At 36.2% G+C, this 25,628-nt stretch overlaps 1 protein-coding gene across 18 annotated transcripts in view; it reads left to right on the top strand.

The window, feature by feature from the left end:
- XRN1 (5'-3' exoribonuclease 1) overlaps positions 1-25,628 on the top strand; it is a 42,463-nt gene that overhangs the window by 15,430 nt on the left and 1,405 nt on the right. For 2 of the 18 annotated variants that reach the window (XM_071437616.1, XM_071437621.1), the window contains 26 exons: positions 4-102; positions 1,223-1,326; positions 1,825-1,956; positions 3,201-3,363; positions 3,504-3,617; positions 4,097-4,195; positions 4,355-4,470; positions 5,330-5,476; positions 5,789-5,878; positions 6,850-6,985; positions 7,705-7,761; positions 8,386-8,518; positions 9,607-9,676; positions 10,714-10,939; positions 11,604-11,705; positions 12,355-12,450; positions 12,678-12,792; positions 13,346-13,410; positions 13,793-13,903; positions 14,254-14,379; positions 14,688-14,844; positions 15,166-15,341; positions 15,551-15,664; positions 15,745-15,862; positions 16,877-17,028; positions 17,230-20,233. In XM_071437616.1, coding sequence (XP_071293717.1) covers positions 4-102; positions 1,223-1,326; positions 1,825-1,956; positions 3,201-3,363; positions 3,504-3,617; positions 4,097-4,195; positions 4,355-4,470; positions 5,330-5,476; positions 5,789-5,878; positions 6,850-6,985; positions 7,705-7,761; positions 8,386-8,518; positions 9,607-9,676; positions 10,714-10,939; positions 11,604-11,705; positions 12,355-12,450; positions 12,678-12,792; positions 13,346-13,410; positions 13,793-13,903; positions 14,254-14,379; positions 14,688-14,844; positions 15,166-15,341; positions 15,551-15,664; positions 15,745-15,862; positions 16,877-17,028; positions 17,230-17,520 — 3,309 coding nt within the window. In that variant the 3' untranslated portion in view covers positions 17,521-20,233. Of the gene's footprint in view, positions 1-3; positions 103-1,222; positions 1,327-1,824; positions 1,957-3,200; positions 3,364-3,503; positions 3,618-4,096; positions 4,196-4,354; positions 4,471-5,329; positions 5,477-5,788; positions 5,879-6,849; positions 6,986-7,704; positions 7,762-8,385; positions 8,519-9,606; positions 9,677-10,444; positions 10,517-10,713; positions 10,940-11,603; positions 11,768-12,354; positions 12,451-12,677; positions 12,793-13,345; positions 13,411-13,792; positions 13,904-14,253; positions 14,380-14,687; positions 14,845-15,165; positions 15,342-15,550; positions 15,665-15,744; positions 15,863-16,876; positions 17,029-17,229; positions 20,234-21,165; positions 21,334-22,055; positions 22,108-22,438; positions 22,584-23,463; positions 25,401-25,437; positions 25,526-25,628 lie in introns of those variants that run through there. The other 16 variants (XR_011680784.1, XR_011680785.1, XR_011680782.1 and 13 more) reach the window with 16 other exon arrangements.

Below are 25,628 nucleotides of genomic sequence, written 5' to 3'. Positions count from 1 at the left end.
CAGTTCTATCTTAAAAAAAGTGGTGTACAAGTGTTTCAGCAAAGCAGCCATGGAGAGAACATGATGTTGGAGATCATAGTTGATGAGAACTCAAAGGACCAGGTAAGCATTCAGCTCCTAACAAAAGACCAAAACCAAACAAAAAAATACCCCACAGCTGGACAAAATACTTGCTAAGAAGTCTGAATTTGTTAAATGGTCAGATTTGAGGTGTTTAAATGCTGAATTCATGTGGGAAACAGTCTAGAATTTTGGGTATCTGCTAAAATAATTTATCATTTTCCAGACTTCACAATATGAATTATCAGTGACCTTAGTTGAGTTTCTGACCTTTCTCTGTGGTAGCATTTAGATGTTCCCTTTCTCTGTGGTAGCATTTAGATGTTCTTGGGTAAGGAGCTGGTGGCTAATGAAAGGTATAAATGCAGAGGAACAGTCCCCAGAGCAGTGGTGTTTGTCTTTTGTCTGACTGAAGAGTTGACCACTTAAAAAGAAAAAGTGTTTCCTTTTAATTAACAAAGCAGACTTAACACCTTCCGCTCTAATGAGGCTCTTTGATAGGGGAATCAGAGAGAAGAGTCAGAGTAGCAAATGACAAGTGCAGAACAGAAAAAAAAATCAGAAATAAATAAGAGAGAGGATGAAAACATTATAGTATGATACAATGTTACAGTAGAGGGATAGGGAGAGTACATATTCAAGATACATGGCAAGAAAAATCAAATAGGCCCAATTAATATCTTAAAAAATAGCAGAGACTTGTTAGAAAAAAAAGAACATAATGTGAGGCTGAATTTACAGATGCTAGCAAATTGTGGGCATAAAAGTTGTTCCTTTTTTTCTATGTGATATATAAGTGAAATATATCATACAAAATACTTTGGTAATCTCAAATGGTCATTTTATTTATTGTGTCTCAGAGACACAAATAGTTCTAAGTCATTTAACAAAAGAAGTACTTAGCAAACCTCTATGAGACATACAAATTATGCCAGGTCTTCCAAGTAACACATGCAACATGTTAAGAGCCACATTTTTGATCAGGGATTATGTAATCTGTATAAAATATATTTTAGTAAGATAAAATGAGTTTTTTATTCTGCAAGAAAATCTATTATTAAACTACTGTAGTTTTTATTGCAAAAACAGCTTGAAAATACTGTAACAAAAATCTTCCAGTATGTTAAACAATTAGTAATAATAATTCTGGGGTTTTTTTCAGATGGTCGAAAATGTTGCCAGTTCGGTACTTGGAAAACGAGTTTTTGTTAACTGGCCCCACCTTGAAGAAGCCAGAGTTGTTGCAGTGTCAGATGGAGAAACCAAGTAAGAGTTACATGATATGTAGTTCTATGTTGTCTTACTGGTTTTTTTCAAATTAAGTTCCTTGGGCTGCACAGAACTTTTGATTCTATTGTAAAACTAACAACCAGTTAGTCCAGATGTAACAAAGCTGCTTGGTGAAGAATGTTTAACATTGTTCTGGGGTTTGGTTGCCTCTGTGGCAGTCTAGTCTTTCACTGTTTGTCATAGATGTAGAAGCTTGGGAGAGCTCCTTCTTAGTTTTGAGGGGAAAAGGCATGGCCAGAAATCCACCCAGAGAACATTTCTATACAGTCCTCCTTTATGAATAGCACATGTACTGGTATTTTTTATTAAAAACATGCTGTGTGGCCTGTTGTGGAAGGGATAGAGAAAACAATGCTGCAAGTCTTCCACATCCTTAACAAGTCATTTCTAACTATTTTCGGTTTTGCTCACAATTGGTTATGGCTAGGTTAATCTTACTTGGTTAAATTTCCTATCTGTCATAATATTCTCCAGGTTTTATTTGGAAGAACCACATGGCACACAGAAGCTTTACATGGGAAATGCAGTGCCCCCAACAAAAGTGGCTTATGTTGGAGATAAGGAGCAAAGCATGTGGGTAAAAGAAGTTCAAGGCATTTCAGAGCAGTAAGTAACTTCATAAATTAAAGTGTAGCTTTGCATTTTATGTCTTGGCTGTGTTTTGTTCCTGTGTTGCAGACCTAAGTAGCACAGAAGAGCTGCTGCATACTTGATGATAAAGGTTAATCAAGTCTGCTTAAATTTAAAACAGCAACATAAAAGAGCTTATGTTGAAATTTCAGAATATATGGAGTCTGTTCTGAGGTAACTAAAGTTAGATGCTGTTACAAAAGAACTCTAAAGTGAATGAGTTTCAGTATTTATTCTCCCTCTCAATTTTCTGTTCTGGTGTTAGCAATCTTCAGTTGTAGGAAGCATGTAGAATGAAGTAATACAGAACCAACTTGCAACTCAAATAGCTTAGCTTTGTTAAACTTGAGTACAGCTCTTGCTCTTCTAGAGTGTGGCTGCTCAGCAGACTATAAATGAGTTACTGTGGTTTTGATGCCTCCTTGCTGGTCCTGAAATCACGAGCCAGACACAGTTATGGGGTATAAAAAGGGGTTACTTTCTAAGGATCCTGAGGTGCACAGCACACTAGATGGAAAGCACCTGAAGATGCACCTGGACCATAAAGCACATACAATTCTTATGTGTTTAGCCAGTTAGCATAACTGACAAGAATCCCCAATTAGAGACATAAGTGATGAGGTAATTCCCCCTCAGTTCAACCCTTTCTGAATTCCTCCCCCCCTCCCCTTAGACAGGAGCTAAACTTTGTTAATGAAAATGTGTCCTGAAGAGCTGGTTTCAACCTTGGCTTCCCAGAGAATCTAACCTTGGACCTCCAGCTTGGAGCTGCCGAGGAATTTATTTTGTCTTTCTGTCTAACAGAGTAGGTAAAATGCTAGCTATGAATACTGTGACAGGCTAGAGAGCTACAAATGTATATGTAAGGATTATAGAGAATATATGAAAGCAAAAAGGTAAAAATCAATCTGGCACTAGTTGGGAATTTCATTATCTGTCATTTGAGTCAACTGATTTAATTACCCCTAACCCTTCCACTGTAAAGATTAAATGTGCTTAAATTAATACTCTGAGCTCTGTATTGATGGCTGTGCAACAGCAGGTAAACAACTGGTTAAGCCATTTATTCTGGGTATTTTTTGTAAAATAAGAAAACCATTAAAATCCTCTTTTAAAGAAGGTTTTTTATTTTATTTCATTTTACTTCAATAAATTTATTCTACCCTCTTGGTTTAGTTCTGTTTATTGTAATCAAGCTAAATGTTCTGCTTTGTGTTCAGGTACCAGAGAAGGAAAGGAATAATTATCCATGAAACTTCAGTAGTTGTATATGCTCAGTTACTCACTGGTAATAGATATCAGCTAAACCAAAATGGAGAAGTTTATTTGGAGAAGCAGTGGTCTAAACAAGTTCTTCCTTTTGTTTACCAAACAGTTGTCAAGGTAAATATACCAGTTCAGTACAATCTCTGAATTATTTCAGACTCAGACTATGTTTTAAACTGTCATTTATATAACCTTTGTAATTACTCTACTGGAACTGAATGATATTTAAGATCACCACTGTTGTCTCTTTCATGCAGGATATCAAAGCCTTTGACTCTCGTTTTTCAAGCATCAAAACTTTGGATGATTTGTTTCCTCCTGGAAGTACAGCCTTCATGCTGGGATCTCCTTACTATGGCTGCATGGGAGAAGTTAGTTCCAGTAATTTCATAATTTTTCCCTGTAGATTTTTTCCTTTTTGTAAACCTAAAATAATCTAAGATGTTGTGTGACAGTAGTGGCCATTTGCTAGCTGAAATTTTTAATCTAGGATTCCCTGGTGGTTTAGTCTGAGCAACAGAGGGATCTTGTGTTTTCCCTGTTCTTCTTGCTTGTGTAAGAGGAAGAAGCAGAACTTGAATGCAGGATGATTTTTATTAGTTCTTTGGGATAATACATAAAGTTCCCATTTGTGTTATTTTCAGTCATGAATTCCTTTAGTTTAATGCTGTGATTTGCTCTATGAGGAAGCAAGGTACAGGTCAAGGCAAGGTGATGAATCCCAAAGCATCTCTGTGCCTACTGCAGCAAAATTGTTGATAAAGTAAGAACATGAGGTGTGTTATCCAAAGGCTGCTGGTTTTAAATAGCACTTTTCTAGCACTTGTAACCTGTTGTGTTTCTCTCCAAGGTTCATGATTCACATGATGTGATCCCAGAAGGCAGAATCCGGGTAGTTTTTAATATTCCATGTGAACCCCAGCTTGATACTTTAATACAGAACCAGCATGTGAGTGTTCTGCTTTTCTAGTAAAAGCTTAAACAATGTATCAAATAGATTTTGCAATGGTAAATGTCTTTCAGACATATAATTTCCATATAATTCATTTGCATTTGTATAAAAACTTCTTTAGACATTTCCATTATGTTTTGTTTGTTTGTTTTAAAGAAATATTCTGTGAAATACAATCCTGCATATATTTTGGCCAGCCGTCTTGGAGTAAGTGGATATCTTGTCTCCAGATTTACAGGGAGTATCTTTATTGGAAGAGGATCCAAGAAGAAGTAAGTGAATTTTTGTGAATTTTGACTGTAGAGAAGCTTCTAAATTCTACTGTAACTCTACAGAATTTTTGCTGTGTTTAAGTGCTGTTTTTATCAAGTGCACACTCTTGTGATTTGAAGCTTTCTTTAAAGTATATTTGCTGTAAACTAAGTTGATATGCAGTAGTTTTTTTCTGTCAGAAGCATGTTTAATTTTTTGTTTACTGGATAGTTCTGTTTGCTTTCATATTGTAGACAGACATAAAATTGATTTTCCTGGTTAGCCATTTGCAAAAGGGAATTTGGAGTTTAAACTGACTTTGCCATACTAAGAATAAAAAAGCGGAATCAGGATCTGATTTCATTGTACTTATTACTGCCACTATAAAAGGAGATTAATTTTACTTGTAGCTTCTTTTCAGAACTAGTTAAGACTGCTTAAAATACATAAGGGAGGCAATCCATGTAGTCCTGTGAATGTCAAATTGTGGTTCCTCTGTAAAGATAGGGTTGATGGATGCCTGAGCATCTTCTTGTGATCTAATGTGTATATTTCTTCCTGATGGATTGTTCAAGGGCATCCTTCTGCGCCTTGGGAAATGCCAGGTTGATTGCTGTTGATTAGGTGTCAATTAAGAAAGAGATGTAAAATATTTCCTACCCTCCTCTGCAATGAAGTGTAGGCACACAGGTGGACTGCTAGCATAGCACAGCTTTTGGCCTGTGACATTTACAGCTGACACAATGTCAACAAGTAAACAATACAATTAATTTAATTTTTCTGTGGTTTAAGGCCTTGAATGTATGTTTATGAGGGTTTTTTAAATGTATGTAAATACACACATATATTGCAAGTTAATGAACTTTTTCTTCTTTCCAGTCCTCATGGTGATCACAAAGCAAATGTGGGGCTAAACTTGAAGTTCAATAAGAAAAATGAAGAAGTTCCTGGCTATACTAAGAAAGTTGGAAATGAATGGATGTATTCTTCTGCAGTAGAACAACTACTTGCTGAGTATTTAGAAAGGTAAATTATTGGATATGAGCTTCATCCAAATAACCCACTTTTGTATCAATTGTAGGGATTTGTCCTCTGGTCACAGATCTTCTAAGAACAAGGAGTTTGTTTCTTTTATTCCAGTGTTCTATTTTGGGATAGAGTAATTGTGTTAGCAGTTGCCTTTGGAAAATTAGCAGTATGATACTCAATTAGGTAAAAAATAACCCATCATGGCTTCACAACTTCTGAAGCCTAACAGACTTAATTTTGATGGGGCTTTTTTGTGATCTATGCTGATGTGAAACTAAAGTTCTCTTCCATATGTTTGGGGGTTTTTAGGGTGCCTGAACTATTTAATTATGTAGCCAAGAACAGCCAGGAAGATATCTGCTACGAAGATGACATTTGGCCTGGAGAGGATGAGAATGGGTAAGCCATGATCCTTATCTCTCTTCTGCAATAAGGAGAATAAAGACTAGCAGTTGTGAAATTGGTAATGATTGTGCACTGGCTGCTGTGTAACTGAAACCTTGCTGTCCTCCAGCAGCCTGATTGTTCATTGATGGCTGAAAACATTATCTGAATGCTGCACTTTTCAGTCATGGAGTCCAAGTTTCTGCCAGACTTCAGCCTCAAGTCCAGTAAATGAGAAATATCATTTTCAGTGGCTATTTCATAATTCTTGCTTTTAAACTAGCCTACAGTAAGCATAGCTATGACTAGTCATAAATATTTTTTAAAATAACCATTAATTGTGGTAATTGTCTAAAATCACTTGGAATTTGAAAAATAAATCCGAGTGGGAAGTATTTTGCACACTTTTAGTGAAGTATTGAAGTATTAGCACATTTTAGTGCACATTTACATGGAAGAAAAGTAGCAACCTTGGTTCCAGACACAGTAAGGTAACTTGAAAAAGCTTTAGTTATTAGGCAATAAACCCAATCCATGGTTTCAGTTAGTAAATCTACAGGACTCTTACCTCGTGATACACCAGTGTGGGACTCCTCTCATAGAAGAATCTCAGATTTTTTCTCCATTTTTCCAGAGTGTCTTCCCCTGTGAAGTTCTTTCTTCCTGTGTTGTGAGAAACAACTGGTCACAGAACCAGTAATCACATCTGGACACAGTTTGTTGGTTGGATGCAAACTTAATTTGCTGAATACTTTTAATTAATTTAATAATTTTTTTCCTGAAACAAAACTTTGTTATAGTTTTGAAACAGTACTGTGTAATTCTGACTTTTCTTAAGTCATACAGAACCTTTAGATTCCATTACTTCATGAATATCTACAATCAGTGTGCCTGTATGATAATACTTGAATGATTAAATTAGGGAACACAGTAAAATGCCTGGTTCATGCAGCTAAAAGCTTTCATTCATGCCATTTTTTATTCAGAGCTGAGAAAGTGCAAGAAATTGTTGCCTGGTTAAAAGCACATCCTGTGTCTGCTTTGTCTCGCTCATCCTGTGACTTGCAAATTTTGGATGCAGCCATTGTTGAGAAAATTGAAGAAGAAGTAGAGAAATGCAAGGTACACAGCTTGGTATCATTGTGAGCAGGGGTGGGCCAAAAAGCAGTGCTTGTTATATTTGAAGTTCTTGAATTTAAATAAGACAATTGAAGATTACTTGCCATTTCAAAGAAAAAGGACACAGAATATAATGAAAAATCTGGATTTGTAATATTATCCCAGAAATTCAGAAGAGCTCATTATTAATCTTTGTAAGAAATTCACTCTTTTAGGGGTGATTTATCAGCCGTGGGACATACTCTGAGCTGTAACTTTTGGTGGTTTTGTAAAGGAACAGGTATTAGTATATATTGAAAAATACTAAAATGGTCTTTTTATTTGAAATCCCAGCTGTTCTTCCCTTGCTGTTTCTCTTTGGTCTGCAGAAAATTAGAAAGCTATTTTCTGCAGACCAGAAGATGAAAAAAGTGGACAAGGAAATTACTAAAGTAAAAGCTAAGGACAAAGCTAAATTAAATCATGGGCTGATGTTTTTTGAAATAACTTGCAAGGACATCTTAGAAAATTGGTGTGAAATCTGGAATTAGATAACTAATGGTTTGGTGTGGAATCCAGCATGTTTTAAAAACTAGAATTATTCTAAAGACTTCATTAACGCTCCATACCATTATCTAAAAGAAACTAAAGAATTCTACATGATCTTTTCAGGAGTTTTGTTTTACATATTCCAGTGCTTGTTCTCCACTGGTTTGTAAAGACTTCCTGTTCCTTTCCTTTAGCAGAGGAAGAGCAACAAGAAGGTGCGAGTAACTGTGAAACCCCATTTGCTGTACAGAGTAAGTGATATTAATGGGTTGGGGGGGATTTAAGTTCTCCAAATCATATTTATGCTTACCAACTTAAGGAGAATAAAATTTTATTACAGGATTGATGAAAGGAAACATGTTGTTATGCCTTCTAGAAAGTAATTTTGGAAACAGCAGTCTGTCTCTACAAGGAGAGAGAATTTCTTGTAACTACAAACTCTGTTATGTCAGGCATTTAGTTAAGGGTTTTTTCTACCTCCTGCCCTTTATACTTCTGCAGTTTTTACTGGCTCTATAATGAAGGCAAAATAAAATGTGCTTTCTGCTGTCTCTTTTCCCATGTTTTACTTTTTATTCAGTTCTTCACATAAGACCAACTATTCCTCTTGCCCATGTTACTGGTACAGGCAGGTTACATGTGATGTTTTAGTTCTGTCTGAATTGATCCTCTTGATCAGCCAGTGTACAACACATTTTCAGGCAGAAGCAGTAGTGAGAGTTGCAAGAGGAAAAAAAGAAAAGTTTGCTTTGTTCTAGGTATTTTCTCCCCAGAAAGTTTACTTTATAGTGTGCGTCAGATACTGTTATAAATGCATTTTTATTGTAATTGTGATTGTTTTGCATACATTAACACAGTCTCTTGGTTATTGTCAGCCCTTAGAGCAGCAGAGGGGGGTTGTTCCAGATCGAGATGCAGAGTACAGGCTGTTTGACCGTGTTGTCAATGTCAGAGAGAACTTTTCTGTTCCTGTTGGTCTACGAGGCACCATCATTGGAATTAAAGGAGGTAATATTTTCTTTATGATTATAACTACATAACAGCTCAGCTAGTACTATGAAAGCAGGATTCAGGATAGTGTTTTATGTGATGGTTGTGAATGCACATATTTCTTGCTATGAAGCATATGCAACTTGAACCTGTTAATAACATATTTATTCTTTTGAATAAAACCTACCTTCTGTTTTAATTTCATGTGTTACACAGCTGTTATTTGAAAAAGAAATTACTTACCCTATGATCCTTCCTATATGAATTAGAAATTACTCTTTGTTTCTTTTTAATATGAAGAAGGCAGATCAGAAAATGAAGTAATGGGAAAATATAGCCAAAGTTAAGTGGAGTAGACATAAAACCAAGAATTAGCTTTAATACTTATATTAAACATAAGGCTTTATCAAGTATGATTTGTCTTAAATAGTTTTACTTTGAATTTGTATTTTTATTCTGTAATATTCCATTTCCATTAATTGGCATAGATTTTTATCTTGTTTGACAAGAAGATTAACCATAAATCTATTTTAAGAAGGATTTATTGAGCCCCACAGTGTAGCAGTTTGAGATGGAGTATTACAAATGGTTTTCTTACCTGCCATTTCAGTAGCTGCTTTGTCATTCAGTTTGCATCTAACAGAATCTCAAAGAGACTGAGTGCAGTTTTTTAAAGAAATATTCTTTTCTCCATAATTCTTAAATACTACTATAATTTTGAAGGTGTATTAGTCTATCATTATGCAAGAATTTAGCATTAAAGCTGTTAGTTTCTGACTGCCTGAATGCAGAAGTGGCTCACATCTCCTTCTGCCGGTTTCTGACAAGTGTGGCATAGTGCTCTAAACTGCACTTCTGTAATGCACATTGCTAAGGTGTAATGCATGGCACATTACTGTTCAAACTGTATCTTAGAGGCAGACATATGTGAGACCTTTAGAAGCATTTCCAAATTCCTGTTAATGAAATTACTCAGAAATTATTTGGGGGTCTGTTGTTCATTTTTAGTCTTTTCATTATTTATTGGATAACAAGTATAGATAGACATTTACATAATATAGATGGATGTAACTGTATAGGATGATGTTGTACTTTGTTTTCTGTAGCTACTAGAGAAACAGATGTGCTCTTTGAAGTTTTGTTTGATGAAGAATTCCTTGGAGGCCTCACTATCAGGTTTGTGTGGCGGAGTTTGGAGTCAATTCATGCTATTGGCATAGATGGCATGGAATTGTTGGCTTCAGTTTGGTTGAGTATTTTTAATGCCTCTTCTTGAAACTTTGTTTCTTGGCAGTGTTGGTCACTTTTTATTTCTTTTGTGTTTTTTTGATTCTCTTTGAGTAGTGATAATTTTTTGTGAAGCCTTGTGGAAATGCTCTATAGGCTTTTTTGGTGTATAAACTTCTGACTTGCAGAAAGCAAATATGAACCAGCAGAATAAAGCACTAGATCCAGATGTCTTTCTAAACAAATATGTAGAAAATAGGTTCTTACCAGTGTGTATTCGACATGTAGATTAAAAACCAGGCTGAAGGCATCTGTTCCTCTGAAGGAGGGACTCTGAACTCATTAGTTGATATTTAGACACTAAATTCCTACCATTGCAAACCTGAACTATTTTTCAGGAGGTGGAGGTGCTTTTGTTTTTGGAAGTGTGATAACTCTTTTGTATTGAAGTAAACACCTAAACTTCTAAGTGCTCAAATATACCCAGCAGGCTTCATTTTACTGTTCTTACCTAAGGTTTTAATGATGGACGTTAGAGGAAATGCTTCCCTCCTACCTGCATTCAGCAATCATAGCCCTTGCATGTCCTGTAACACAGATAATACTCAGTGTTCAGAAATGCTGCTTAACTTCAATTTGTAATTCTGCTACTGAACCTGAAACTTCAGTTTTCATTTCTGAAAAATAAAAGAATATTGTTTTCTGGTTCTTTTACAGAAATATTTACTACAGAACTGTGCTATAACAATTCACTCATCTTAAAAATTTCTTTAAGCTCGGCACTGCAAGGTACAATATAAACTGAGAGTAGTGCTAATTACTGTTTGACAGCCAGAGGGCAAAGGGGAGCTATGGGTTTCAGGTTGTCTGCAATGCTACTAGATTTCAATATTGCATAGTTTTCAGCTTCTGTTGTTCAAACTTGAGTCATTGTCTTTTGGCAACAATGAAAGTGCATGAAACAACTATGGAATTCTTTTCTCAAGGTGCTCACCTGCCAGAGGTTATCGCCTGCCCTCAAGTGCCTTAATTAACCTGTCTCATGGTAGTCGGTCAGAAATGGGAAATCAAAAGCTGATGGCCATAGTTAAACCTCAGCCAGCAGTGAATAACTACAACTCATATGCATCTGATCTGTCATCTGTATGCTCACAAAAAGTGCATCTGGGAGGCCTCAACCATTCTCCTCGTTCCCTTTTTGTTCCTACTCAAGTAAGACTTTTCTCGCATTTGTACAAAAATGTGTTTCCCTAGGATCTGAAATATTGACATGGTTATCTTCGTTGGTCCAAACTAAATGTAGTTTTTATGTCAATATATTAGAAGTAGAATAATTTTTATGCTGGAGAAATGAATTAATCTAATAATGAAAAGGACTAAAATTTCCTTATTGACAGTGATTTTGCTCTGAGTAACTCCAGTTGCTTTTCTGAGAGACAGATACTTAGTTTGGAGCAGTGACACACTATTTGATGTCAGATAGTGTGTTTGGACAGAGATGCAATTATTTCCTTAAAGCTTTGATCCATGTAATGCTTCTTTATAGCCTGTTTGTCCATGCATAGAAAAGGAAGACATGATTTCCCTATCAGTTTTACTTCTTAGTTATAATTTGCTTTGAAACTACAATAAAGGAGGAAAAATTAAAAGTTTTAAATTGAGTTTATTTGTGGTATAATGACACTTTATTTTTTTTTAACAAGAGGCTTCTTTAAAGAAACTTGCCTTAATTAGTAACTTCATGTTGCTGTAGGTGTGTTTGAAAACAGTTATCTCATGTTTTTCAAGTCTGCACAAGAAAAAGTACTTTCCAAAAGAAAATGTAGGACAATGAAACACTTCTCTGATTTTTTTTTTTTCTTTCTCAATGATTTAGCAACTGAATGGAAGACAGCATTACAATCTCAGGGCTGAAAATCAGGGCAACTCTAACTCACCCCAGAAAGGATCATTTCTGAGTGGCAATCAGAAAAATAAAGTGAGTGTTCGGATTCATTTAGTATCGGACCCAAATGTCTCTGTTTTGGCCCTCTGTTCAGGGTGGGTGTCATTTTCTCATGATTAATAAATTGCTTTGTTTTAGTACATCAGATGTTGTAGTTCAGATACAGACTGGAGCAGAAATGCTCTCAGTTCTTGAATGAATATAATGTCCTGTGTTATCCTTGTTTAGATATTAGATTTTTTAAAGTGTTTTTTTGCATAGCTGGGCTTCAGTTCTGCGATAACACACCTGTAATATAATGAAGTAATTGAACCTTGCTGGGAAGGTCTTACAAAATAAATCATTAATAATACAATCCAAGAATACTCCCAGTATGAAAGCATGCTTTTGAAACCATTCTGAACTGTTACCTGAGTTTCATTATACTTAATCATCAAACTAATCTCATTTCACTTTAGTAGTGATTCTTGGTAAAAATTGTAACTGCAATCCACTACCACAGCTTGTTTCATAATTAATTACTGGAAACTTGCACTAGTGTCACTATGAAAATATCTGTCATTTGAGGACTGTTAAACTTGAACCTTACCATTTCCAGAATGTCTTGGTATATACTTAGCTGTTCAAAAGTTGAATTTGTCGCTGCTGAGTTTGTCTGGGGTCTTGTTTTTTATTTTATCAGGCACAGAGTAAGCAAGATGATGAATTCTCCAGCATATGGCAGTCATTGCAGAGTTCTGGGAAGTCTCATCACATTCAACAAAACATGCATGAGAAGGTTTGTATAGAAACTTTTAACAGATCTCTGCATTCAAAATATGAAGGTACTTAATTTCATACATTGGTTCATTGTATCAGAAAATTTCATGTTACAAATAAATCCTCTGGATGCAAGTGGTGTTACATGGAGTATGCATGGCTCTGGAAAGGGGTAATCATAGGGCACTACTATGTAAATAGCAGATACCCAGTTTTCTGGTTAAGCTTTGATGTTTGAAACCCTAGGGTGCAGTTCTACCTCAGGAAATCAAGCTGGGAACTGGCCATCAGTTTTATAAACCAGGCTTCAATGACGGCAGCTTTAAATGTCAGCAAAGAAAACAGGAGCCTTATAAAAAATGTAAGTACCATTATTAGAAACTCTGTTTAGGGGAACTACTTGCTTTATCTGACCTTCATTGAAATGTCTGAGAGCTTTTTGGTTTTTTGTAGTTACTGACAGGAAATAATTTATGTTAGTTTTATAAACACTACTTTGCACTTGTTACTGTCAAATAATGTCCCTGGTGGGACATTATTTGACAATAACAAGTCCCCTATATATTAGATTGTTCCACACGTAATCCCAAACCTTTTAGGTAAATTGTTCTGTGTTCTGCTGACTTGCCACCCATCTAATATAAAAACCAAACAAAAAACCATACCTGTCTTTGAAAATCTGCTTGTGACCGTATTTGTAGAATAGAAAATTAGATATACTACTGGATATACTTCATTTTATTTTATCCTAGAAGAAAAGCATACACCAAATGACCTATGAAGCAAAAATTAAACATTTGATAAAACCATTCATACTAATGCAACTCTGTGTATTTGTATGGAGTTACTAATTGTTTTGAGTCTTGACTATTACTGTTTTTAAGAGCATTTCAAAATAGTGCATTCTTTTGTAGTTAAAGAAGACTCCAAAACTACAAGAGGTGAAAGTCAACCACATAGTAAAATATCAAACCAACAGGTAATTTTGTCTGTACTGAGTTAATCTATTATTTTCATTTTACACTTGATGTGATTTATCATGTTACAGATTTGTCTTTAACTGTCATCTTAGTTGATTCTTTTAGTCAGCAAATTTATTTTGGATTTATTTTTATTAGAGGTTTATAGACAGAATATGAGAGAAAGTGCATAAAATGTATGATGATACCAAACAACTTTAGTATTCATTTTAGATTCTAAAAGCTATGCTGTAATGGGAAAACACAAATGCTAGGTGTTCAATAAGCTGAAATCCTCTAAGAATATTAGCTTGTGAAAGCTCTTTGCAGCTGCATTTCTCATATGATTATGTTATAATGAGTAATAGAGTATTCAGTAATAATGGCTGCAATTTATTTCAGAATTTTGCAGGTGTGAATAAGTACAATGTCAAACTTTTGAAGAGGAATGGAAGTCCCAACATGCCTTTAGTTCAGAAGGCTGCAGTTGATGGTCCTTGCACAGGTGGAAAGGTAGGATCTAAGGAGTTGACTGTCTTGTGCTCTTTGAGTAACTTCAGCTTCCAGTCCATTTTGTTCCAATTGTTCCTGGTTACTTGTGTGCAAATTCATGTTTAAAAATACAGCAAACCTGTGTAACTTCAATTGTTCTTTAAATCAATTCTACCAATTTTAATATGCAGAACTTGATGCAGTCTCTGGATATCTGTTCACACTCTGAACAGACATAACTGTGACCTGCCCAACCTAAGAGAGGAAAAATCTGAATGAAAATAAAATGAACCTCAGACTGATACCCCTTCCTCTTGCATCTGCTTGTAAATACAATTAGTTGATGTACCTTTTTTCTTCTTTAATTTAAGAAGGACAATGAACTGGAAAGGCTTCTGGCTTCTTTGAAAATTCCCAAAGAAAATGAAGTGCAGATTTATTCCAAGGAAGGAAGAGCTACAAACGAGGAACATCTGTCACCACAGTCATTTGCTATGGTCTGTATATTGCAGGAATCATTACATTGCAGTTTAGCATCTGCTGTCTTAGCATCAGTGCTCCTATTTAAAGAATCTCCAGGAAACCTCATACTGCTTTTTAAAATGTATTCATGATTTTTAATTAGCTATTCTCAAAGAAAAGTAGCGAACACCTTCGTTTATGCTAAGATGCTGTTACCTTTGCTTTGATAAAATATAACTGATTGAAAAAAAGATTCTCTTGCCAGTTATGATAATCAGTGTTAAGAAGGTCATGTTGTCTGGATGCCAGCGTGTTCCTGAGTGGTTTATTTGTTTTTTTAAAGAAAGGAACACAGATGCTGAAAGAGATTTTGAAGATAGATGGCTCAGATCTGCAAACAAAGAATGAAGTGAAATCACAAGTCAATGACATTCCTGCTCCCTCTAGTAGACAGGATTGCCATGGAGCTGCTGTGCAATACAGACCAACCAAAAAAATGGGTATGTGTAACCATCAGCTCAAGAGCTTCACCTTGTAGTGACATTTTGGAACACAGTTTCAGCAGGGTAGTGTTTATCAAAATACAGTAATAAAATTTCCATGTTTTCTTAGTTCTACTTCTGTATTTGGATCAAAAACTCTCTTGGTTTTTGTTAAACAATATGAAAATACCAGGGAAAAATCAAATAAGCTCTTCTTGTTGTGGTTTTTTTTTTTTGGGTTTTTTTTTTTTTTTTTTGCTAATAATCAAGTTGACATCCTTTTAGTGAAGGAAATAATTGTAATACAGCTTTTTTCTTTTTTTTTCCCCTTTTTATCAGCTGCTTATATGAACAAGCATAACCCTGGAGGGCCCCAGAACACACCAGCAACAGAAACTGGAGGTCACCCTTTCCCTTGTCCACAGCCTGCACTGTCTACTGTTTCTGAGCTTTCTCGTATTTGTTCTCTTCTTGGAATGTCGCAACCAGATTTCTCTTTCCTAAAAACACCACAGGTAAAATGGTTTTTCTGCAAAAGTACAAGTTCTCAGTTTTCTGTCAGCTGTTCTATATTAAAAATTTGGACTGACCACTGAAGTCTATCTGAAAATAAACCTTAGCTCCCTTTGTTGCTATTTTGAAAACAAACAAACAAATCTCTGTTTCTGTCTCACAGTTGGTCAGCAATACAAATGGCCTCAAAAGTCTTCTCTCTTTTCTCTAGACCCTGACAGTTTGCCACATAAAGCTGTCCAATGGTTTGTTGGTTCACGGCCCGCAGTGTCATTCCGAGGCTGAGGCAAAGGAAAAAGCTGCGCTTTTTGCTTTACAGCGCTTGGTGAGGATGGGAAAAATCTCTTAAAATCTTTGTCTCTGTGCACTGCATCTGTTGGTAAACCTCTGTGTCCTTCTTCCTAGGGTTCTATAGGAGTAAACTTTGCTTCGCCTCCACCTCCAGCAGTGTTTCCAAATTACCAGCCACTAGGAGTTCCTGTACCACCTGGATCAATTCCTCCAGTATTTGCACAGCCCCCTGGTAGGTGTTTGACCAGTACACATTTCAATTAATATCACTATATCCTCTAATTATGGTAGTTCTTTATATGAAAATGAATGCTTTCCAGAAAGCCCCATTTCTGGTCTTTGTGTGTGTACTTGTATGTCTGAGCAGTTTTGAAAACAGTTCATGTTCCTCTTTGCATCAATGTGCAGATTCATTCAGTATGAAGAATCATCTCTATTAATGATTTCTTTTCCTCAAGAATGTATTGATCTATTCAGTCTTAGGTGCTTTTTCCATTTTTTTTCCCTTCAAAACAACAGTAATTACTTGAAAGCAGATAGTCCCAGTCCAGAATTTGTAAGAAATAGCCTCCTTGATTTTTTACATGGCTTTTCCCCCCATGCCATATAGTTAATGTTTCTCCATGCACTACTGTTTTTATCCATCTATTACAAACTTTCACTCAAGTGTCACATCACACTTGTACGCTGCCAAACATGAGCATGGTGAGTAACTCCCCAAAAACTGCTAAAAGTCCCTCTGCTGTCATTTTGTATTCTGGCTCCCAGTTGGTTTGTATTTTACTGAAGTTCCCATCACAGCTAGCAGTTAATGAGTCAGCACTGCTGTAGCATCCTAGAAACTCATACAGCAGCTGCTACATCTCTTTTCCATGGGGTTTGTCTGTTGTTGCTGTGTTCCAAAATGATGGCCTAAACTTGCAGCTTTCTGCTAATACAGTTGGCTCAGCTGAGGATGTGGAGATCCCATATTATGTGCACTCTGGAATGCAGATACCATGACTTTAGTGCTCTTAATTGTGTTGTCATCTAGATGTAGTTCTCTTTGTTTGGGAGCTTTTGATAATACATAAATACTTAGCTATTTTGAAGTAAATATAAAGCATATGAGGCTTTGCTGGAAAGATAAATATGCAGACAGCTGTAGTTGGAGTAGTCCTGGGCTTTTGGCAAGTTTGGGGGTTTTTGTTTGGTTTTTTTGTTTGTTTTTTGAGGAAAGAGAGCTCAAAGTTTCTTGTTTTCATAGCTAATATGATGCCTCCATCGTCTCACATGTATGGTCCAGTGTCCTGGAGTACTCCAGTGCCTAAGCATTATTATCCTGGCACCTACCCAGGAAATGTGTCTCTTGCAGGAACTATACCAGTTGGTTCTCACAACCAGTTTATACCTCTGCAGGTAAGAGCAGCAGGTTTGTCTTAATGTTGTATTTTTGTAAAACAATGTGACTCCAAGATTAATACAACACCACCCCCATTTTGAAGTAGTACTTAGTATTAGAAAATTATTGTTAAGATATGTATGCATGTTTTCTGAAAGTGGAATATTTTCAGTTTTTTGAGAATGCATTCTGTTAAATAATATTTATTTAATTTAAAGGTAACTAAAAAAAGGGCTGCTAGCAAGAAAAACTTTGAACTCAAGGAGTTTCAGAGTTCCCCTCAAGCTGCACCACTAAAGAATGAACAGCCAATGTCTTCTGACCACATTCAGCAAGATAGTTCTTCAGCTCCTTTAAAATCTCCTCAAGCTGCTCAGTCCACTGTTTCATTTCAAGACAATGTGGCTACTCCAAGTGTTCCTCATAACAAATCAACACCAAACACTTCCAGCAAGCGAAAGCCAAGAAAACTGGCTGTCAATTTTGGCGCACCAAAATCTTCAGAATAAATCTGGTAGCTAGGTGTATTTTATCTTGAATTCTTTCCCCACTGTTATGTTCTCTCATTTAAAAAAATCAGAAATCTCTATTAAAAAGACTAGCCACTTTAAGTATAATATAGAAGGAAATACATTTTATTTGCTATGGTTTTCAGGTTGTCATTAAAACCATAAAAATTATGTTAAAAATTTGTTTTATTTTCACCTAAATTAGCAAAAGCCAGGAAAACCTGAGTTAGGGTTGCCTACCATCCCTTGTGCCTAGGTTTCTAAACAGTGGCTTACAGACAATATCGGGTAAGCAGCAATAACAGTGGCAGCCTTAACTCAGGTTGGATGTGCTTTTTGGGAGGGATGTGGAACAGTAATAAGTTGGGCATCTAACAGTGTTTAGCATGACCTTTTGTACTCTAGCTTGATTTTAAATAGTGTCATAAAACAGAAAGTAAAAATTATTTAAATGCAGTTTTTATATTGGCACTCCAAGTCCTTTTGAGTTGAATCAGTGTAACTAAAAGCTGACTACAAAGAAACTGCCAAATCCACTCCAAGTAGGAACTGCTGGGTTTTGTACTAGAGGGCAACAGCTTTACAGCTTTCAGAACATAGGTGTTATTGTGTGTCTGGTGGTGGAGTGGCAAAACTGGTTGCTCTTGCACAATCTGTTCCAGGAGATTAATTTATAGGATGTATTGAATAAAAAAAAAAAAAAAACAAAACATTTGCAAAGTAGAGATCCCTTTGGTAAAGTACATTTAATTTTTTTTTAATCTACCAATTTACTTGTTTTCTGATGATAAAATAACAAAGTTATCTAATACAGATGTGCATAGCCTCCTAAATGCTTGTGATAGCCTGATTTTCTTTTCTAAACTATAAAAATGGCCAGACAAAAAGACAACCCATTTTGCTGGATGGCTGTCAAAGTTATGTTTACTTAGAGTCCATTTCTTTCTCTAATAGTCTGTGCCCTGAACCCTTCTCTATAGTAGGTTATTTTTTGTTACTAATGACTTTTAATATTTATTTTTTTAGTTTTTTGAGAGAATTAAATTATCAGGAAGTGTTGCTATTGGCTCCATAAGAATATCCACACAAAAAGCTGACTTGAATTTTTGGACAGAACTATGGGATTATTTGTTCATATAGGAAAAAAAGAAGGCTCAGAGGTATTCTTTTTTAACCCACATGTACCAGTCTTATGGACATTAATATAAAATCCTCATCCTAAGAAAAAAATTTGAAACCTCTGTTGGTGCTGCTTACTGGCATCGATTAAATTTCATTTTTCATCTGTTCTAGAAAAAGAAGCATTTTTTTTCTCTAAGACCCAGGAACCAGAAGTAGAGCAGTCTTGAGTGATTTATTTTGTTGCTTCTGAACAGGTTTCATTCTGGGTCTCCAAGTCCATAGACTTTCTTTCATATGTTTTTTTGCCTCCCTTTCTTGGTGTAGTATGAAGTTTCACATTATTACTGTGTTACAGTGTTCCTTAATTTTCATTTCTCCAAAACAGTTGTTGGCTCAGCAGTATTTGTAGAATAGCAGCAAGCCCTATAAAAAGGATCACAGAGGTAAAAACAAGATTAAGAAATTTTATTTTCCTTATTATCACAAAACTTGTGGAATAGTCTACATATAGTCTGAGATCACATTGACTTTGTTGTTATCTTTATAGTCATCTAATCTCAAGAGGTTCAAAGCCATATTCTGTGAAGGGAAAGTTGTCTTTTTTGGGGGTTTTTTCCCTTATTAGCAACATGAGACTGATGTGATGCTGCCATGCCAATATTTTACAAGTGGTTATGTGACATTTAATTGGTCCACTGTATCTATCTGAATGATCTGATCAAAAGAGAAAATACCTATTTGAAAATTTCTGTGACAGAGATGAGGCTGTGTTAGACTCTGCATCACAGCATTTTGATGTGTCTGTACAGCCAATTTTTGAGAAACGAAGTTATGGAGGATGCTATACTCTTATGTACCAGTGAACACAGCAATTTTTATTAATTATTCTACTTCAGACTAAGATTTCTGCTCCCTCTTCAAGTGGAATTGCTATATGTAGTATATTTAGGTGGTTAAACCCTTTATTCTGTAACTGCTGCATATTGTATTAGTCCCTAATTTTTAGTTTTTCTATTCTATGAAAGTGACTGCCTGGTGCCCAGTTAATTACAGTTTTACATGTCCTGGTAGATGTCACATCTGCATTGATCATTGCCATGTCCCCTTTGATTTCATTATTATATTTTAACAAGGTCATAATGTTTAGCTCATACAGATATAAATTTAGGCATTTCTTTTTCTCATAGATATAAAGTATTTTCTAAGCACTGGAGTTTTTCATTAGATCTTATACAGAGCAGTATTTTACTAAAAATCCAAAAGGGAAGACTTTTATGTGCGCATTTTTGTAGTTTCTGATTTTTTTAAAATAACTTTTCATTGTTTATCTGCCAAGTGAAATGTTTTAAATTTGCATATGAATGGATACAGAATGTATTTTTTGTGCTGTTTAGTGTTAAGTGTGCATTTGCAGATTTTTAGCATGTAGTTGCACAAAGACTGTGCAAAGATATTTTGGAATATGAATATATGCTACACTGAAGGAAAAACATTCATAAAACTTAAATGCTATATAGAACTCTAATGCAATAGAGTAATTTTATAAACTGTCTGTGTCTGCTTGGATTAAATATTGAAACAACAAACATTACCTATTTTCACTGTTTTATTTCCAAATACTACGTGGGAACTTGTGTATGCTCCAGCCCAGAAGTTTACACTATGAATCAAATCTCATGAAACTCAGTTTCTGTGATCTCAGAAGCAGGACCTGCCCTCCTGAGTGTTTCTTGATGGCTTTCAACTGTAACTGTGATCAAAATACAAAGTTTTTTTCAAAAGGCTGTTGATCACCTTGCAATTAAAAGAATTTAACAGGATACTGATCTTCCAAAAATTTTTTGGCCTTGTCACCAATTAGATTATAAAAAACCCAACCCCATAGAAAAGTCATTATTTTCCAGTAAGCTCAGTCCTAGTGATTGTTAACAAGGTGGAGAACCAGCTGGTGGCTGAGAAGCAGAATGTTAATGTCTTTCTTACACATTTTAGTGTGAATTAGCTTGTTTAAAGCAACCAAGATAAAGATTGGAGTACACTCTTAGCATGAGCAGCTGCTGCAATTGATGTAAGTGTGTATGCAACTTGGTGCTTCTGTATCGAACAAGTCTGCTGTAAACACTCAGGTCATATTGCTCAACTTAAAGACACCAAGATAAAATCTTAGATTTCATAAACTGTCTTCAAATGATTAGTTAATGAGGTCTTAACTGCTGTTACCCTGCATGGTGAGTTCTGCCATCTCAATATATTGCACTAAAGAAAATTCAAGCAACTTAAATGAAGGGATAACTTGAAAATATTATCAGTTATTGCAGAGTAAATCTTGCATGGATGCTCCCATTCAAAAATTACAGGACTTCAGTTTAATTGAGTTGATCTGAACTACTATAGAGATGACCCCTGAGGGTGAGGAATCTCAAAGAAGTAATTGGTACTTACAATAAGGATGTTTTTAATTCTATTTGCAATGTGATCTCCTTATGTATTCCATAATCAGCCTTCCTTACTACTGAGAGACAGTTATGTTCTTGTCTTTCTGTATCTGGAAAGGGGACACAGTGACATCAAGGGCATAAGGGCAGTCTGAATACACACTCTTGGCCAAAAGAATTCAAATTCAGGTGCATGAGGACCCTTGAATATTGAGACTGTAACTGATAAATGTTTTGAAGAATCTGATATCATGAGGTAAGTGGCTGTTCTTTATTAAAAGAATCCATGGTTCCAACAACAGTTCCTTATTGCTGTCAGTTTTTAAGTGGATGTTTATTTTTCTATATTTCTATTATTTACAAATTTCCTGTTTTTTTTCTGCTTTGAAATACATTACAAATCAAAGGAATGGTCACAATGCCATCAAGTGCATATAGTAAACCAGGTTCCTGTTATTTGAAAGTACAGAAAATGCATTTTTCAGTAAAACTTTTTTTTTCTGGTAAAACTTGGTCAATAAAACATCAGTGCATTGGCAGTGATTTATGAAAGTTGATAATCACACTTAGTCCTGTATTTTGTGTAATTGCAGTTATTTTTAATGGCTATGTCTTACTGAAACAATGGTTCTTAAGTGCTTTTTGATCCCTTTAGCTTTTAGTATATCCATTCTCTTGTTCTAATTAAGTTTCATTGATGGCCATTTTTCTGTCTTTTTAATATTTTTTCGTTAATTTCTAGCCTTGAAATAAATGTTCTTTTAAAGAGCTATTCAGCCCTGAATTTTCTAGTTACACAGGACCATCATATGTATGTACATACACACACATACATATATATACAGGAACTCAATCACTCATTTTCTTAAAATGATTCATAGTTATGTCATTTTCAGTCCACACAATAATTCCTTAAGAGACATCCAGAGGATGATGGACACTATCTTGTTAATAGACATTGCTCTTCTCCAAATGCAGGTATTCCTTAGGCCGAGTAAAAATAATGGGCAAATACTGAAATATTAACAGAGTAAGTACACCAGTTTTCACTTCACTTGCTTTGGTAGATAAATTCTTGGCTTACAACTTAATTGTCCTAAAGTCCACCTCATTTCCTGTCAGAGTTTACTTGTATTGCAGAGCTGGCAGAAAGGAAGGACCGCTTATACCTGAGGCACTGAGTGCAAATCCTCCTGCATGTGGGCACAGATTTGATGTGCAATCTCTAGTGATAATCCTGGATTAACCAGTCTCTTATTACTTGCTCCCTCTGGGTCATGCCAAACTGTGTTGCCACATTATGAACCTTATCAAGGAATTAATCTGATTGGCCTTCTCCTGTGTGTTATTTTTCATAATAGTTCATCATGGAGCCCCAAGAACAGCTGGGCTGGTACAGTTTGTCGTGGGAGTGTGGGATGATTTAGCAAGAATGGAACTCCTTAAGAAACGTCCCATGACTGCCTAAAGCTCAAGTGACCCACAAATCTAACATTATTCATCAAGTGATGTCATTGCATGTGGTTCTGTGTGTTGGCTTCGAGGAGAGTGGTAACTTCTGCAGTACAGGAGGAACTGATGAGAAAGGGTCATATGGTGAATTATTGCAACAACATTTGCATAAAAATCATCATTTTCATTTTGGTCCGTCTGTTAAGTTTTTAGGTGAGTCTTAATGAATGATGGATGTGGGCTGCACAGCCAGTGGAGCAACAGAAATTAGTGGGCTCTTTCTTATGTGCAAAGTGACAAAGGGCCCCATGTCAGTGCTTTCATAATATTGAAACTTGTTAAAAAGATAGAGCTAAGTAAGTGGGTAAAAGGGTAACTCACAGTTTGAGGAGGCAGTAGGAAGATAGATGCACCTTGACCAAAAAACAGCTGAGGAAGAGAAGATAAAACCCCCATGCATTGCAAATTTTGGGTCTTGCTCTATAATATTTCAGTATCTAGACTCCTGTTAGGAGTGCCACTGGCAACTTTGATTCATACTGGAAGCCTTAGGTGAATGAAGATGCTCCAACACAACAGAAATGCACCTGAGAATACTTTATAAAAAAAAAACCCAAACTAGTTAACTATTCAAAATACAGTTAATTTGTAAATTTTATTTAATAATCTGGTCCTGGGAAATATCAAGACAGTGTCAGGATCATGTTTTCTTTCTGGGAGTTCCATCTCAAGGTCTCTTGCATCATCCTATAAAGTCTATGTATTGCTGACTGAAATAAGCTGAGTGTGATGACATTGCTTATAAATATTCAATTCTATTCAGTATAAATCATGGTAGGGGTTTTGCTGTCCCTGCTAGCAGTGTAGGATCTTCTTGACCCTGATGTTCTGCCATTTGACTGGTTTTACTGAATAACTCTTTCCTTTGCTACAGCATTGCACAGCTCCCTGGAGTGCCTCCACTCCTTCATTTGGTTTGATAACCCAGTAAAAAATAAGACCCGCCATGCTTTCCAGAGAGCAAAGCAGCTGAGGATTTCAGCAGAGAAGATGCAGAAGAATGGGACATGGCTGCTGAGGTACTTGGTATGTGACCCCAGGTGTGCCAGCTCCCTCTCTGAGCAGTGGCACCCACCTGCCCTCACCCAAGCAGGAGGACTCGGGGTGCTGGTAGGGGTTATGCAGGCTTGTTACCAGCAAAGTGTCCATACAGTTTCACTTCAAATTGAATGTTTCTTGCCTGTGTTAAAATGAACTTGGGGTTTTTGTGCATATTGACAATAAGATTTTTCTCTGAGGTTTGCAGAGGTTTTGGATAGACAAAGAGTGCCTGTGTGGCAATGAGATTATTTATGACCAATATAAACTAACAACAGATAAGTCATGTATGGACATGCTCTGCACATATCAAAGCACATTGTGTCTTTTATTGCATTACTTTTATGACATAACAAACAGAACAATAAGAAATTTGTATTTCATAAGCCTCTCATAAATTAAACAATTTTAACACATGCTCTCTATGACTAAGATTATGTATGCATTGACACTTTGCAAGTTGGTTAAGGTTATGTTTTTCTACACATCTAAGTTCTTTGTTAACATATTAAACTGCTAGAAGAAATCAACTTTACATGGCCACTTCCATGCAATCAAAAGGGTATGTGTTTGTTACATTAGGAGCTTGTGAAAGAAAAAAGTAACCTGCATCCATTTTCTTTTTGAAGTTTTGCTTAATCTTGCAGTGAGGCAGGCCCTGCTTGTATTGATACTGTAAAAGCACAAAGGATATCTAGATGCCTTTTTTTCTTAAGGCTTAATTTTTGAATGTTTGGAGGGGTTTTAGCCTTTTATACCAGTTACACATGTTGAATCTTATTGAGGGAGCTTTCATCAGAAGTTCTAAGTAATTATTATTATTATGCTGTTAGTTTTGATAAATTAGTTTGAAGGAAAGTACTCTTCATCAGAATATGAAGTACTTGGTACCTCTCTGACATAGATCTATTAGCTGTATGTCAAGAGATAGTCAAGGAGAATAAAAAGTCAAAGTGATTTTCTAATGTGTTGTTCCTTAGGGAGGAGAGGTAAAGCACTTGTTTCTTGTCTTTCTCTTTCATGTGTCTTCACTTCCTCGTGATCTGCACCTTTGTCCCAGTGACCTCTGCGACTGCCCATGTGAGGTGAGAAGCCTCTTCTTACTGTGGCTTTCACTGTCAGTAGTATTCCCGGTTTAAAGATCCAGTACTGCCAGACTTATCTCACATAACACTGTTCATATGCAGCTATTTTCTCAGAGGGGCCAAACCACAAGTTCAAGGGGGAAATATTTTCAATGTGTTTTTTTTTTTTCTTTTTCTGCTCTAATTAAATGAGTTTAAACTAATTGACTAGTTCTTCTGATTACATTTGAGTTAAAACGCAATTCTACTGGTACTGGTTTGGGGTTGAGCATTCTGAGTTTTATGGGTTTACTGTTAATATTTCTGGTTATTTCTGTTTGAAAATTACCCACCTAAAATTTTAAAAATTATTTTTAATAATAATAATTTTTAATAAATTAAAAACTACCCATCAAGGGCAATACGGGAACATTTCTGTCACTAAATCTGTTTCAGCAGTAGTTTTAGATGCTGTTCCCTCTATAAAGCAAACTGATGGCATCAGTGAATTGCTGTAGCTCATGACTGTGTAATTATGCGTAATTTGTTCATGGATACTCAGTGCCTTCAGTGACAAATCCCAGGAGAAAACATATCTCGTTTAGCGTAAGGAGAAGTTGGGGTCAGGCACTGATCACGGGGGTCAGCATCGCACCGTGGGCATGTCGGGGCTGAATTCAGCCTTTTGGCAAAGCCCTTAACACTTGGTGTTTAAGTAAAAGCCCTTTTTTACGTGCATGTGGTAGATTTTTGTAGAGACTGCACAGACGGAACGCGAGGCTCCGCTTTCCTGTTCTTGCTGTGTCTGTGGGATCCCGGGGCCGAGGCCCGGCCCCCCTGCCCGGTGAGGGCGCGGCGGGCGGGGCCGCACCGCCCGCGCTGCTCCCAGGCCGCGGCCTGCCCGGCCGCCCCCGGCGGCGCCACCTGCCCGCGCGGC

This window comes from Agelaius tricolor, unplaced genomic scaffold (genome assembly GCF_023055355.1).
Source record: "Agelaius tricolor isolate 1412-34295 unplaced genomic scaffold, bAgeTri1.0.p SCAF_12, whole genome shotgun sequence".
NCBI lineage: Eukaryota > Metazoa > Chordata > Aves > Passeriformes > Icteridae > Agelaius > Agelaius tricolor.
Note: the sequence above shows the minus strand (reverse complement) of the source record. Positions and strands in the feature narration are given on the sequence as shown.